The sequence below is a fragment of the Phalacrocorax aristotelis genome, chromosome Z (genome assembly GCF_949628215.1).
Source record: "Phalacrocorax aristotelis chromosome Z, bGulAri2.1, whole genome shotgun sequence".
NCBI classification, from domain to species: domain Eukaryota; kingdom Metazoa; phylum Chordata; class Aves; order Suliformes; family Phalacrocoracidae; genus Phalacrocorax; species Phalacrocorax aristotelis.
In genome coordinates this window covers 25,425,110-25,440,021 of record NC_134311.1, presented here as the reverse complement: position 1 = coordinate 25,440,021, position 14,912 = coordinate 25,425,110, and the positions used below count along the sequence as shown (strand labels likewise).

The 14,912-nt window shown below is 42.3% G+C and overlaps 1 protein-coding gene across 4 annotated transcripts in view; it reads right to left on the bottom strand.

Annotated features, from left to right (window-relative positions):
- Positions 1 to 10,193, bottom strand: part of CHD1 (chromodomain helicase DNA binding protein 1) — a 56,668-nt gene extending 46,475 nt beyond the window's left edge. For 2 of the 4 annotated variants that reach the window (XM_075078153.1, XM_075078156.1), the window contains exons 1-2: positions 9,856 to 10,193; positions 7,684 to 7,888 (exon numbers count right to left, since the gene is read on the bottom strand). In XM_075078153.1, coding sequence (XP_074934254.1) covers positions 7,684 to 7,736 — 53 coding nt within the window. In that variant the 5' untranslated portion in view covers positions 7,737 to 7,888; positions 9,856 to 10,193. Of the gene's footprint in view, positions 1 to 7,683; positions 7,889 to 8,674; positions 8,767 to 9,855 lie in introns of all 4 variants that reach the window. The other 2 variants (XM_075078154.1, XM_075078155.1) reach the window with 2 other exon arrangements.
- Between the last annotated feature and the right edge of the window lie 4,719 nt (positions 10,194 to 14,912).

Below are 14,912 nucleotides of genomic sequence, written 5' to 3'. Positions count from 1 at the left end.
GCCAACTGAGGCTGAACCACGACAGGATTGATACTGGTAATCTTACTCAGTATGAGGGTCTTGTGTCACATATGGTAGGTGAGGTGTCCTTGGGGAAGCGTGTGCTCCACAACACAGAAGAGCAACAGTGGTGCAATCTCTCCTTCATTCCTTTTCTGTGCACTGCAACATACTGCAGTTTGCCTCTGCCTGATTAAGTAAATTTATGGATTATATTACTTAGTTTCATTAAAACTAACCCTCACAAAATGAAGAAGTGGTTTAAAAAGATTCCTGCAAAGAAACAGTGGACTGCGGATAACACTAATACTGTGAGCCTAAGCAAACAACAAGAAAATAACAGAGCCGACATTTCTCCTACTCTTAGTACAAGCTCCTCATCAGCCACATTGCAAGGTAAGAAACAACGACAATCTAATTGCATCTGACAAGACACTGGACCAAAAAAGTGGGAATTATCAAGACTATCTGAAATATGTATTTATCCACTATTAACAACAATAAATCTCACCCTAAGCGTATACTGTGCCTTGAGATATTAGCTAATGACAGTATAAAGCCATTCCAGTCAGCAAGACACCTGAGAACTTAACCATCCAGAACACAAAAAGAAACAGGGTTTTTTTCCAGAAATGTTTCAAGTCATGCCATACTCAATTCTGTACTTTACAAAATTTCACTGAATCTAATGATAAAAGTTTAGAAGCTTCGAGTGTCTTCTACCTGATATCTTGAAGAAAATTGAATTTTCCTCTAAGCCGTAACAATGAACTATGTAAGCTCGGCAAAACAGAACCTGGTGGCCCAAGAAGGGAACTGGGAGGTAGGGAAGCACTTGTTTTGCAACTATATCCTTGAGGAGAGCTGAGAGACTGATCAAAGCAAACACCCTGTGTCAGAAGATGCTGACAACATGTACAGTCAAGAACAACTACTAATCGGGATGTTGAGAAGAACTAAAACTAAGTGTCCTTCAGCTGAACTATCTTCATTTTAATACTAAAATCATGCCTATAGGCCAGGAACATACACAGCCCCCTCTCTAATAAGCCCCCTACTCTCTGAACATGCATGGTAAATTAAAAGTGATCTGTACCTTCAAGTTGAAGTGAGAAAGAAATTAACAAATTATTAGCTGAGGGGTGTGAATATTAGCTGTGACTAACACATTTGACTGTATAAATGCCTTGTAGTTTCTCAGTGCTGTGTGCTAGCTTTGTGAGTTCCACCTAGCACCAATCTTTGCGCAAAAATGGATTAAATACCTCCGCTCTGTGTGATATATGACGTTTTGCACACCAGTCCTCACCAATACAGTCAGCTGTTGGTGAGGGTTCTACAAGAGTAACTTTTTCTGACATTGTTACAGCTACCCTCTCCAATCCCCCCTGTGGTGCCAGTACAGTCCAAAGGAGGAACAGGTTCAATCTCTAAAACAGCCTGTTTTCATAAATATGGTGAAGGGCTGATGAAGAGGTGGAACAAACAAGCAGGAGTAAACAGGCAGCATTTCTTGAGACTGTTGCCCTGAAACTTAAATATAAAACAGTGCAAATCAATACAGAATTTAGAAGAAACAAAATAGATTTCAAATGAAAAAAGGGTGTTTTGGTAGTTTTAAATTGTAGTACATACACATTCTACTCTGCACCATGACATACTGCAAGTCATCTTTCCAAGTGCTTAAAGTGCTAGGAGGTGCAATGCCTTCTCCCCTTTCCCAAAGAGCATGACATCGCTGAAGTGGCTAAGAAGCAGCACAACAGCATGCAGAACTCCGTAGACACTGCAGTGCCTATCAGCATCATTAGAAATCCAGAGCTTGTTTGCCAGAGTTTTTAAAGCGTAATTGTTTAAGTTCAGAGGAAAAGACATACAGGATACGGAAGTTTTACACATATTTCTAGTAGTTGGTATTTTCTTGATCTTCTGAAATGGATACGCTAACAGCCAGCTACAACAAGGCCAAAACAATCATGATCAGCTTGAGAGAAGTCTGCAAGCTTTTCAGAGCTTGAATACAAGTAATGTCTTCTTTTAACAACTTGTATCAGCAGAATTCCAGAAATGGTTTAAACTTCCTTGAAGTGGAAAAGGAAAGGAGATACAACCTAAGAAGAAAGCATGTGTATTTTCTATAAATAATCAGTGGAAGCTACCATGGCAAACCAAATGATAAGTGATCACATTTCACACTGTATTAAAATTTCACCTTTGAAGTAGTTCCTGCGTTAAAAAAAGACAAGAAAACCCTGTTTGATAGCAAAATAGTTTATTTGCATTAAAGAAGCAGAACATAAGTTCTATAAGAAAGATATTAAAACCTAAATTAACGGAGATAATAGCTGTGAGGTAGTCATACCACCCTTGGTCACTTCTCCTTTGATTATGGGCTTCTTTAATCTTCCCTGCATTTTCTCAGGCATATTCTATAAGCAATGCCTTCTCTAGCTAAAGAGCTTTAAGTATTGTCTGATGTAGTCTACCTAGGGTCCGCAATTTGACTGACTTTTCTAGCACTGAGTAATGCCCATTAGTGCATAGTAGTACCACTGATCTCTACAAAATTAATCACCTGAACTAGCACTACTAATTACTGAGATTCTGGTAGCAAATTAAGCTACAAAATACAGGTGTTGTTAACATAATATATATAGAAATACAACATATGCTAACATTAACTGTTGAAGACCATTTGTGCTCTTTTAGGCACTTCATTACTCAAAATGGAATTTCTGTTTCTAGGTCCCTCTTCTAAGAATGTGTCACATAAGCCTTCTTCCCTCCTCCAGCTCCAAGCAGATTATATATATTGTTTATTAAAAGAAGAAAATCAGTAAAATGAAAACAGTATTATGTGTTTGAAGGTGTTCCTGAATAAGAAACCTTACACTATAGGTACTGAACTTTGTTCAGCTGGCAAAACAAAAACAAAACAACAACAAAACCACAAAAAAACCCACACAACAACAACAAAAACCCTAAACAAGGACAGCAATATGCACAACTGTACAAAACAGTAAGCATCTATGGAAATAGAAACAAACATGAATGATAAAACAGTAACCTCTTACTCTTGAGTAAGAGATGATCTCTTCAGTACTGTTGGAGTGAGAGTATTTCTCTACCATGCAAACAAACCACAGCAGTGATGACAAAGTTAACTGTCAATAATAACTTGCAGTAAGCGGGCATGCAACAGTATATACTGAAAATGAGTAGCGTGTCCTCAGGATAGGAATCCTACATGAAAAAGTATAGTTTCATGCATGTTGACAAACTGAGGTGAATATAAAGACCACTTTCCAGGATATATAGTCAAGAAACATCTGCTACCCCCAGCCCTTGAGTCAGGTACATTTGTACAGCAGCACATGTCAAATCTGATTTGGTACTTAAGTTTGATACACTGAAGTAATTTGTCTGGTTTTTTTTCATAAGCACTTTCTCTGGATACCCTCTATATATTCAAGAGGAATTTATACCTGAACACAGTATTTGTTTACAAGCTATTTTGCAAGAAAAGCAGCACAGCTCAGCAGGAGTTGCAAAGCCAAACTAGAGACAATATACCCAATGAAAGCCGTACCATGAATTTATAATTTCTTCAAGTTGGAAAAGTTTCTAGACAAAAACACTCAGGTTTTGATAGAATATTCTATCTGAACTCTTTCAAAAAGAAGCGAAAAGTTGTTTTTAACCTGCATCAGAACACCTCATCATGCTTTAGTATGCATAACTCTGTAAGAGATCATTCCTGATAAAATAGCAAGTTACTAACCAAAGAGAAGATTACTGCTAACAAAAGTAAAGAGCTTGCTTTATCGCCTAGTTGTTCACAGTAAGACCTATCAACAACTTCCTTTACAGTTCAGGTAGTTTTGTTGATCTGAGAATTCCTGTGCACTAACATACAAGCACGCATCTACATATGTAGAGTTTTATGTATATGATCTCTCTTGCTATATACACACTTTTTAATAAAGATTATCCATTAAACTTCTACCAAAGAGAAGCCAGTGCATGGGACTAATTCTGTAAATATGCTTGGGAAATCTCTCTCTTAACTCCCACTTAGATTTCTTGGAAGCGAGAATGTGAGGTCGTGGCTTCCAATTAAACTTTTTTACCTCCTTGAGAAGGTATGAATTAAGATAGGATATTGAAGCCTACTGACAAACTCTTCAGTCTTTAGTTAACCATCTTTTGTGGTCCACAGACTATTCAACCCACAAACACACTGAAAATATCAGCTTTCAAGTGTGTAAAGAATGGTAAAAGTCTTTGGTGTAAGTAGCTGCTTTCTGCTTACTGCAAAAATGGGAGTGCAGTACATTCCAGCCAGTTACTTTCCAGTAAAGCTGCACTGACCACATCGCTTTTTACCTACATAGAAGGAAGGTTTGCCCAAGTCCTCTATACCTTTTTCTACAGGAAAGATAGGAAAAACAAAGAGATGGGAAATCAGATTGCTATTTAATTAGCACCAATGTTTCACTTCTGCAATCCCTGTTCTACCTGGAGCTTGTCTTGCATTTCAGGTATAACTGCCCTTCCTTGCTGATTAAACTTTCTTATTACTATCTAACTAGACTGTATTTACTCATATTCAAGTTTACAGAATAATTTCAAGAACAATACACAAAGATGCTTTGCTTAAGAGTCAGCTTCTCAGAGTACTAATATCAAGTTTTAGTGTCTACACTCACTTGCTGTCCAGATGAACAGCATCTGTGATATTTTACCTTGAGCTACTTAAAAATATCCCGGAGTAGTGATTCAAACAAACAAGAAACTGGACAGTAGACTCCACTGTAATTATTACACAGAAATCAGAATATCAAGCAAAAAGATCAGGTAATAGTGTTGATGCTAGTCTACAATTTCCATCATGCTTGGTTCTAGTACTGATTTATAGCTTCACAGGTCGCCGACATAGGCAAGGAAAGTCCAAACAGTACAGCCGGCAATTCAGCTGTGAAAATACAAGAGATACCCTTTTCCACTCGCAGCAAAACAGAACTTCAGGCTCAACTGCTGCAGCAAGGGAAAGTTTGCTCATCTACCAGACCGATAAATAGATGTAATGCCGGAAAGGAGTGCAGGAGCATGGCAAATTGGCCACTTCTTTCACACACTTAAGAAATAATTCACCTTCAAAGCCAGTCACAGGGAGTAAAGGACAGCTACAGTTCCTTACCACAATGCTGACCAGTGGATGAAATGGAAGGTTTATGATCAGTCCCTTCTCCAGCCCTCCTACTGCTGATAACACTAAAGGCTTTCCACAACTTTTGCAAGTCACGGTGTTTCCATAAAACAATACAATGCAGTACCCATGAGGCTTGTGTATTCTTATAAATCCAGCCCAGATCCACTGCTTCTCTTAGCTTTCTAAAGTAATGACGGCAACTCCCCTACATCAGGCTGTATTTATTTGTTATCAAGACTGTCACTCCAGAATAACAGCCATGGCAGTTTACACAAAGGGAAGTGATTGGCTTTACTGCACTTGTAAAGTGACAAAAATTTTCAAAGATTTGTTGTAGTTATCACCAATGCTGCTGCTTAGATTATCACTGTATTTGCCTTTGTCTCTTCTTCTTTTCTACCAATTATTAGGAGTTTGACCTTCTTTGCAATTTGTTCCCAGCAGCAATTCTCCATTGCTTTCTTCACTTGTTCCACTTCCCTCTCTAGCACTCTGAATGGAATGGAACCACAAGCAGCTTCGTAAACATGTTTTGTTACTGATCTCTAATTCCATTCCGTAAAATTCACATTTCCAGATTTGAAGGCTAAATAACAGCAACACATCCCAGGTTACAGTTATCTACCAGTCTGCAGCTGCAGCTTGCTAAGGGAAATCTGCCCCCGCCATGGAGTAAAAACCATTCAGAGTTCTGGAAAATTCTTCTTACAAAGAATTACAAAAAAAAAAACAACCACCCACCACCCTAAACAACAGGGGCAAATCATATAAAGATATTCTGTAAGTGTCACAGTCCTTTCAAAATTATTATTTTAATAATGGAACTAGGACAGACAGAAAAGGGTTCCATCACTTAAAATTGAAAGCTTTCACCATTCATTTACAAACGTAGTTTCCTGATAATGCATGACAAACATGAAAATAAGCTTGCCTGTGAATTAAGCTATGACGTTAATGATTGATACAAGCCTAGGAAAAAAGTTTGTAGTGTTTTAAAACTTTAAGATATGCTCAGTAGGATATTTAAGCTGAAGAACAGCCTTGCTTCACCAGCAAGTATCAAGTTTTGAGTACCATGCATCCTGATTCTCACTTTTAACGAAGTTGCTGGGAACTTTACCATGTTTAGCTAGTTTAGTCTTAAAAATTTCTACAGATTTTAAATAACTTTGATATACTGGTATTTATGGGCAGTCACAGTTCAATATGAAGTAGTTTTCCCACATAATCTTTAGCAACGCGGTTTGTTTCTAGTAAGAAAATTCACACACAAAATAATCAGCTTTGGCCTTGGTAAATTCATGTTTACTTCAGAAGATTTATGAACAAATAAAGTGTTGTTAGCATTTCTCTTATCACCTGACAAACTTTTTTTTTTTTTAAAGTAACTGGGAATATTTTGCCCCTTTCTAGAAGAAATTCCACATTTGTTTATTAACTGGAACAGTATCCACTTTATTGGAACAGAAATCTTGAAAAGTTGAAAGCTCTAATACATAATAAGTTATTCACATGATATAGTTAATACTTGAATTTTTTAAATTTAATCTAAAAAAAGTTTACTGTCTTTCTAGGACATTCCTTTGTATACAGGAAGCTTGACACAAAAATACACAAAAGTTTCTTTAGTTTTACTGTTCATAGATTTCCTTGTGATTTGCACTTAAAGACACCTAGATATTTCTCTTCCCCTTCTTCCCACTCCATCATACACTGTGCTATGTGCAAGCTTAATGACCAGCATGTGCTGACTGATCAGCTGGCAATTATATTCTTCTTTCATTTCTTCACTTGAGGCAATGATTTAGATCTCTCTCTACCCAACGGGAAGTTTCCATAAAGTCCACAAAACATGGATATAGGGATGTTCTAATCAGGCTCTTCTAAATATATGAACAATCTGCACATGCTATAGAAGACTAACATTCAACATTAGAGGACAGATTTTTATTTTTTAATTTAAAATAGCTGGAAAACTTACTTCAGAAAACAAATACAAATTTACACTTTCAGTTACACTGCTCTGACAGCTCTAGAGAGCGAAGAAACATGAAGTACTCTACATTAAAAACCTAAAATGAACAGCCTACTGCTTCACCTTTAAAGATTACACGTGTCTTGCACTTATAAACAATGGCTTTAACATTCTAATCCAATGTTTCAGCTTTTGACACTTCAGACATTTTTTTCCCCAAAAGAGTAACACCATTCTGTTGGATGCTGAAGCAGTTTATATACTATTTAAGCTTTATCATGTAAGGAGTATACAAGATCACTACAATTCTTAGCTGAAATGATGTGAATGTAACATGCAGATTAAACACCTGTAAGTAAGCACGTCCAGTCCTCCTAACTATGGTCCGCTTGCTAACCAGGAAGCTTTGGCACCAAGTTCAAATGCAAACCAGTTTTAATAAACAAAATATAGGAGAACATATAGCCGAGAATAACTGAAGTGAGCAAGTACTTACCTTGACTCTCCAGTACTGTTTCTTACACTTTCTTCATCACTGTGCCCATTCATTGTAAATATTAGTAAGTTTAAGAGATAAATAGAAGTCTAGTCAGGTTACAAGGTGGATATCAAGAAACCACTTCTTGGTACTCTGTAAGTTTTCCAGGTGATGTGTCTGCTCTAGTGTTCTCTGCAAGTAATCAAGATTTCTCCCAGAACACCTAAAAAAACAAAGGAAAACATTGACACAATTTGAAAGTATGTATACAACTAAAAAGATACTAAAACTAAACTGTTTTTTTCACTAACACTGAAAGGGGGCATCACACTTGCTGTTTTTCAGTTAAAAACATGGCGTCTTTTTGTGTGTTACTTGTTCCTGGTTGATCATTTTATCACAATTTTCTTGCCCCCCACCCCCCAAAAATTAAAGTCTTTCCTGATGTCTGTAAAAAAAACAAACAAAAAAAAATCTTCAAGATAAAAAGGGGACTTTTCATTACACTTAAAAAATTGAAAAAACTGAATGAAATACACAAATGCATAAAAGGAAAGACCTGTCTAGCTTTTTGTTCAACTGCAGTTGGGTCCCAGCATACAGATCATGATGCTTCTTTACACAATTTTTCATTGATGGTGCTATAAAGATGACAATTTCTGCTGAACGACTGGCTGCAGAATAGTAAATGTTATAGAATTACATTTTCTTTAGCATTTTAGGGTGAGAAGAACAGCTTACTGCAGGTCTGCACTACACCTCCCGGCTTAACTTTTGCCATAGTAATGACTTCGGGACAAAGTAGATCTAAATTTTGAAGAAAAACTGCCTACCTGAACACATAGGTAAAAAACATAGATATTAATGTTCTGCTAACATCTGTTCAGTAAAACTTATTTCCTTCACAAAACATGATGGAAGCATTTCCAGACACACACATAATGCTTACATCCAGTTGTGGGTAGAAGCAGAAAGTTAAAGACCGTCCCGTTTAAAACAATTGTCTCACCTAAATCAAACCAGCAAGGTCCCACAGATGGAACGATCATTATTTCACAAGCAAGAGCATCTGAAACCAGATCCCTTCAGTATCCGATGCAGCTAGAGAAAGTTTAGGCTTAGGGTAAACGGACTGCAAGTATAAACTCACTTATAATCAGATAAAGAGCAGCCCTTTTCACAGACTTAGTGGTGTGAAAGCGATTAGGGGCTCGCCTGCTGGTTGCCTGCCCTGAGGTGCTCTCCTCTAACACGCAACTGCCCATCCCAGTGCTCATCGCGGGGTGGGGGGGCGCGGAAAATGTCCTGCGCTCAGGCACCACCACCGACACCCGGGCCGCCCCGGCCAGCAGACAAAGGCGATGAGGGATGGGGGAGTGATACGAAGAAGTCCTGCAACCCCGGAGGGGCCGCGGACCCCAGGACGACGGAGTCGAGGCGGACGGCTCCCCGCGGCCCGGCCGCTCTGCCCAGCGAGGCCGCGCTCTGCGCCGCCGGGCAACGGGTTCCCCGCCGCCGGCCCTCCCGCGCCAGCAGCCGGCAAACACCCCTCGCCTCCGGGCCCGGCACCCTCTGCACCCGGGAAAACACCTTGAGCAGCGGCAAAACTTGCTCCCTGCCGCCCGCTTCCTGCTCTGCGGCGATCCTCCCCCGAGCCCGGCCACCCGTTCCGCGCTCCCGCCGCCTCCCCCGGCCGCTTTCCCTCCACCCGCCCGCAGGGAGCTCCCGCGGGAACCCGGGCCAGGGCTGCCTCCCGCCCCCGGGGACGGCCCTCCGCTGGCGGCGCGGCCTGCACAGGCGGCGCTCCCAGCCCAGGCTCCCTGGCAGCGTCTCTAAGGCCGCCGCTGTCCTCCATGCTCGCTTCCCCCGGCGCCCCCCATGGCCAGAGGAGAGCCACGGCCGCTCTCCAGCCTCCCGGGCGGCTCGACACTGGCTCCCCCCGCAGGAGCCAACAAGAGCGCCTCAAACCCTCTGCCCGCCTCGACTCTCACAGCTCGCTCCCTCCCGCCGCGGAGAACAGCACAGAGGGCCTAAGAACCCAGCCCCGCGCCGGGGATCCAGCCACCCCCGGCCGAGAGCGGGCCCCTGGCCCCGTATCCTTAGCACTGCCTGCTCCCCGCTTCCATCTTCGGAAGCCGCACAACTCCCGACCGGCGAAAGGGAAAGAAGCCATGGCGGGCCTCTGCCTACCTGCGTGCGCTCGGCCCAGCCTTCCCAGGGCCGCCCCGGACTGCGCTACGCCCCGCTGGGAGGTTCGTGCTGCAACCCAGGGTCGGGGGCTGCTCCCGCGGCCGCAGCGGGGCCTGGGCCGCCGCTTCTCCCGCTGGCCGCCGGCTCCTGGCAACCCCGCGCGGTGGGCTTACCCGCCACCCTCGCCGGCTCGAACAATGGGGCCCCGAACTGGGCAGGGAGGGGCAGAGGGAGAACCGGGGCGGGCGCTGCGCTGCTCTGCTCCGCCACCGCTTCTTAAGTCCTCCCGACCGCCGCCATCACGCTGCCGCTCCGCTCAGCCTCCTCCTCCCTCGGTCGGATGGAAACCCCGGGCGTGATGTCAGCCCTGCGCCCTGGGACGGAGCGGCAGGAGAGGGAGGAGCCACGGCCGGGGGCGACGGGCAGCGCCGCCGGGCCGCTCAGCGGGGGGGGGCGGCGGAGGCGGGGCGGGCCGCTCGGCACGCCGGGGCCGGCGGCAGCGCCGCTCCCGGTCCCTGCCCGCCGCACGGAGGTGGCGCGGGGGTCGGCGCGAAAGCAGCTGCCATCCCCGAGTGAGGGCGTAGGGCGTGGCCCGGTCCGGAGGGGCGCCATGAGCGGAGCGGCGCGCCCGCAAACCCGGCGCGCGCCGCTCGTTACCGTTCTGCGCGGCGCGGGTTTTGTGTTTGCTCTGGGATTTTCGGTGTAAAATCACAGCCCGGCGACAAACGCGATCGCATTTCTTAGTCTAACTACGCAGTGAGAAGTGCTACCGGGGCGTGTGTAGAAAGGCTCGACGCGCTGCTGGGAGGACGCTTGTCTGCGTGAGGGCTATCCCCTGGCTGCGGGCTGGTCTCACTCCTTCCAGAACCTAACGCCCGCTCTTTTTGAAGTGATAAACGTGAGACGTTTGTTTAACGTGTCTCGTGTTCCTTATTCGGGGGGGGGGCGGGGCACAAACGAAAAAAATAAACGTGCCCCAAAAAAAAGTCTTGTAAGTTTTGTGTCCAAATGTTCCCAGAGTGGCAAAGGAAAGTAGTGGTAGTTGAGTGAAATAGTGTGCTGTAAACAGCAGAACACCACAGCCAAACACTTGAAAAGAGGCAGCAGTTTACCTGCCCTCTCCCCTTTGGAGGTACACATACAAGTTACACTCTGTCACTCTGAAGGAGGATTGTGGGATCATTACTGACTGACATCTGGCACCAGACCTTTGGACGTTTATTTGTTTAACACCCTACAAGAGTGAAAGAGGTCAAGATAAGCATGAAAACACAGTTTGCTCATCGAGGAAGGGAAGCTTGAAGGAAGCAACTCACTGTGTGGGTATACTAGAGGAAGGTGGTTTCAGTAGCTGTCAAATCAATTCAAGCTTGAAGAGTTGTGTTGGCCAGGAGCCAATGTCAGAGCCACAGTCAGTCAAGTGGAGACCTCTCAGGCCCGTAGCTTACCTCATGGTTGCTCTTCTGGGGTGAGCAAAGATGGCTGCCCCAGTGCTCAGTGGAGGAGGGTGGGCAGCCCATGTACCCACCACTCTTCAGCTGGGTTGCTGGGGTTTCCTGGAGCTGAGCCCTCAGCCCACCAAGCGGATTGTGGGATCAGCTGCCATACACAGCAGCTCATTGTCTGAGGAGCAGCAGAGGCTAGACAAGGTATATGCACTAGCCCAGCTCTCAAGCATCATATAACAGAGCACCCCAAAATCTCAGTGCTTGACAGCAGATAATTTTGCCCCCTAAAGTTAAAAAAATGCACCAGGAATTGCCAAGATGAGAAAACAGCCTCAAAGTTTACAAGAAGGCTATATTACACTATGTTCCTTACTGAAGCACATGAGTTTGCCTGGATCATCTTAAGGGCAGATGTTTTATTGTGATAGACAAGAATGTTGCAAGATCAATGGACTGAAGTTTAAATTCAAGAGGGTCAAAAGGAAAGTAACTCTTAAATTAAGGTAATTAATACAAAAACATTCTACTAAGGATAGTTCAGACCCTAACGGAAGGATTTTTATTCCTGTTAGGGATTTGTTAATTTTAAGGAAAGGAACAGTAGAAAGCCACTGGCTTGTTCAGCCAGAAGCAATAGGCTTTATGCAGAAAATGTGTACTACAGTACTTACCTACAGCAAGGAGGTGGTAAAGCCAGCTTGGTAAGAATTCAGGTACATGCTAAGTGTTAGGTGTACAAATGATGTGACTTACATAGATGAATAATTTGAGTTACATAGATAAATAACAAAACCATTTTCAGTGGGTTTTTGAGCTGGTTGTAAAACTCCTGTAGGCCAATATGGATATGTAAATATGTAATTTACACCTTTAATTTCAATATGTTCCACAGAAAATCAGTAAAACCTTTAATAATCCAAACACACCTGAACACAAATAAAAGGAAATACATTAGTATCCCTTTCTGTTTACAGAACTGTCTTACAAACTGCTACACTTTGTCTAGTTGAAGATACATAAAAATTGCTCAGGGAAGAAAAGAGTTAGGGAAAAAAACCCAACCCCAAAACTAAATAGATTCCAGCAATTCCAGTTGCTTAGCTACAGAATGCACTCAATTCTTATTAACCATCCAAAAATCTAAACATCAACAAAGAGGGCAGATGTTAGTCAAATTCCTCTATTTTTGCTATCCAACTTCCTCTCTTCAAGTTCCTAGTTATTCACAGAGATAGAGTGAGTTTCATCCTTCTCTTTTCTCTGTTTCTCCTCCATCCTATCCCTCTGTAAGGAATCATGTATAGGAAATACTTTTATTCTGCTAGAAATTATCTTTCCAGGCTGCTGCTTCAAGTAATATGCATAATTTTTTTGATACATGTTAATTTTTATCCGTAGTAACGTCAACAATAGTAATCAACTTCTGTTAGGAAAGGCAAGTAAAGTAGTATTCCAATAAGTCCAGTAAATGGGTTTAGCCATTAGTACAGGAATTAACAAAAGCTACCTATTCTTTCAGGGAAAGAATTGAGGGAGAAAGTCCAGGTTTTCCATTTACATGGCAACTACTACTTTGTCTTTTGCATAATTAGAACTACTGTTGTGTTCTACATATAAATATTGATCACGTTGCACATATACAGTTTCCTTTGCAGGTTAACGCCCCAAATCTTCAAACATTTTAAATATGAGCACAATTTCCTGGCATTCCTCCAAAGTCTTTATGGCCTCTCCTTTTCTGAGAAGATGGTCATATTCTGCAATATTGTCTGCATGGTAGGAAGGCATGACTGTACTTATGTTGTCCTAAAAACTTGGGTCCATTACTCTGTGTGCATTGCCCAATTTGCGCACACGGTCGAGGTATTTCCCTTTATTATGTAAATGTGCAGATATGGGTGCAAGGTACAAACCAGCACACTCTTGGTAGAATCTAACAGTTATTTATACACAAGATATTAACAAATTTAATCATCAAATACATATTCATTATCATTCTGTTAAAAGATTAGTTAAAATTATTCACCTACCATGTAAATAACAACTATAAATTTTAAGACCTTTACTTCCTTAACCTTTTGGGTTGGCAGGGTTCTTGGGTAGGTGGTCTTTGAGTCAGTGGCTGTGATCTCCCCCTGCCGGAATTACCTTTCCCCTAGTTTCACTTAAATTTGGCAACACTAAGCAGTCCTTCATGGGCTGTTAACAAAGCTTTTGTTCTGAGACAGAGGTATATGCCATACTATTGTTAGGGTAAAGTGAACTAAGTTAATCTTTATTGGTATCAGTTACATTAAGTATATTTATAATAGCTTATTTTAGCTATCAAAAGTAACTAACTGTGAATATATGACAGAATCAACATTAGCATAAATTAATAATCAGAGTCAGTGCTAGAGGATTTTACCAACAGCACTATCAAGACTGTAAAATTGTTGTCACATATGCTTCCATTTACAGACGCAGAGGACCTCTATTCTCTTCACAGCAGCATGCAGCCCAGCAAGTCAGGTGTCCTTGAAGAGCTGCCTCGTGGTTGCTAGAAGGTTCTGGAGCAGACAGTGCTGTTTTAGATTAACTAAGCGATACACACATACTTACATACTTGCACCTGCTATGAACACCCTTTTGCCAGAAAGGCATTTATGTGTAAACTTTACCATAAACTGTTACTATTGGGTAGTGTGCTGTAAACAGTCTCCCTGCCTCCTGCCCCTCACTGTTCCCCAGGATGTACCTGCAAATGCCCTTTTATCTGTGTTTGAAAAATGAAGGTGCCTCACATTTGGTAACCTCACTTGGAGTCACAGCAATACAAGGCAGGCTTAAGATTTAAGCAGAATAAATTTCTGTTTCAGCAGGATATTAATTGAACTCTTAAATACAAAACTTGTAAGAAGCCTACATTTTTAGTTATATTTTACTTAATAGCTTTCTTAGGTTCTTCAGTTTCCTTCACCTAGATTCTTTTCGTAGAGTTTCTCAGCTGCCTTAGAAATCCACTTTGAAGGTATGGTTTCACAATGGTTTAAATTAGCTGGAGTTAGAGCTGCTGTGATTCCACCCTCTTGTCTGCCATACCAGCCAAAACCTAGCCCAACTCAAAAATGATTGCTTTCTGGCGACTTAACTTCCTGAACTAGGTCACCATACAGCTGCACATGCAGTGTTCCTTGTGCAGTAAGGTAGTAGCAGCAATTGTTACTTAGAGTGGTTAGAAAGTGCTGCAACAGTGTCTGGAGATCTTTCTCCACATCCCTGTGAGAGATGGATTTTCCTTTCACATCAGAACTTGTTTGTATTGCATCTTTAACCGATTCCTTCCTTCCCAGATGGCACAGTAAAGTATGCATGACATTCCCGTCTTAGCCATATTTCACACCATAATACTGACTTTTGACACACATAGCTGTTAGTTTGTATCAAGAGACAAATACAAGTGACACACAATATTTTGAGGACAACTGGACAAAATTTTTGTTATTACAGAAAAGCTATCGTCCATGGGAATAAGCTGTCTTTTTCTGAAACTGCATTACAGGTTTCTGGTATTTCACTGTGCTTCCAGGATGTGGGTGAGAATATTTATTGTGCCGAAGGTGTCACTGA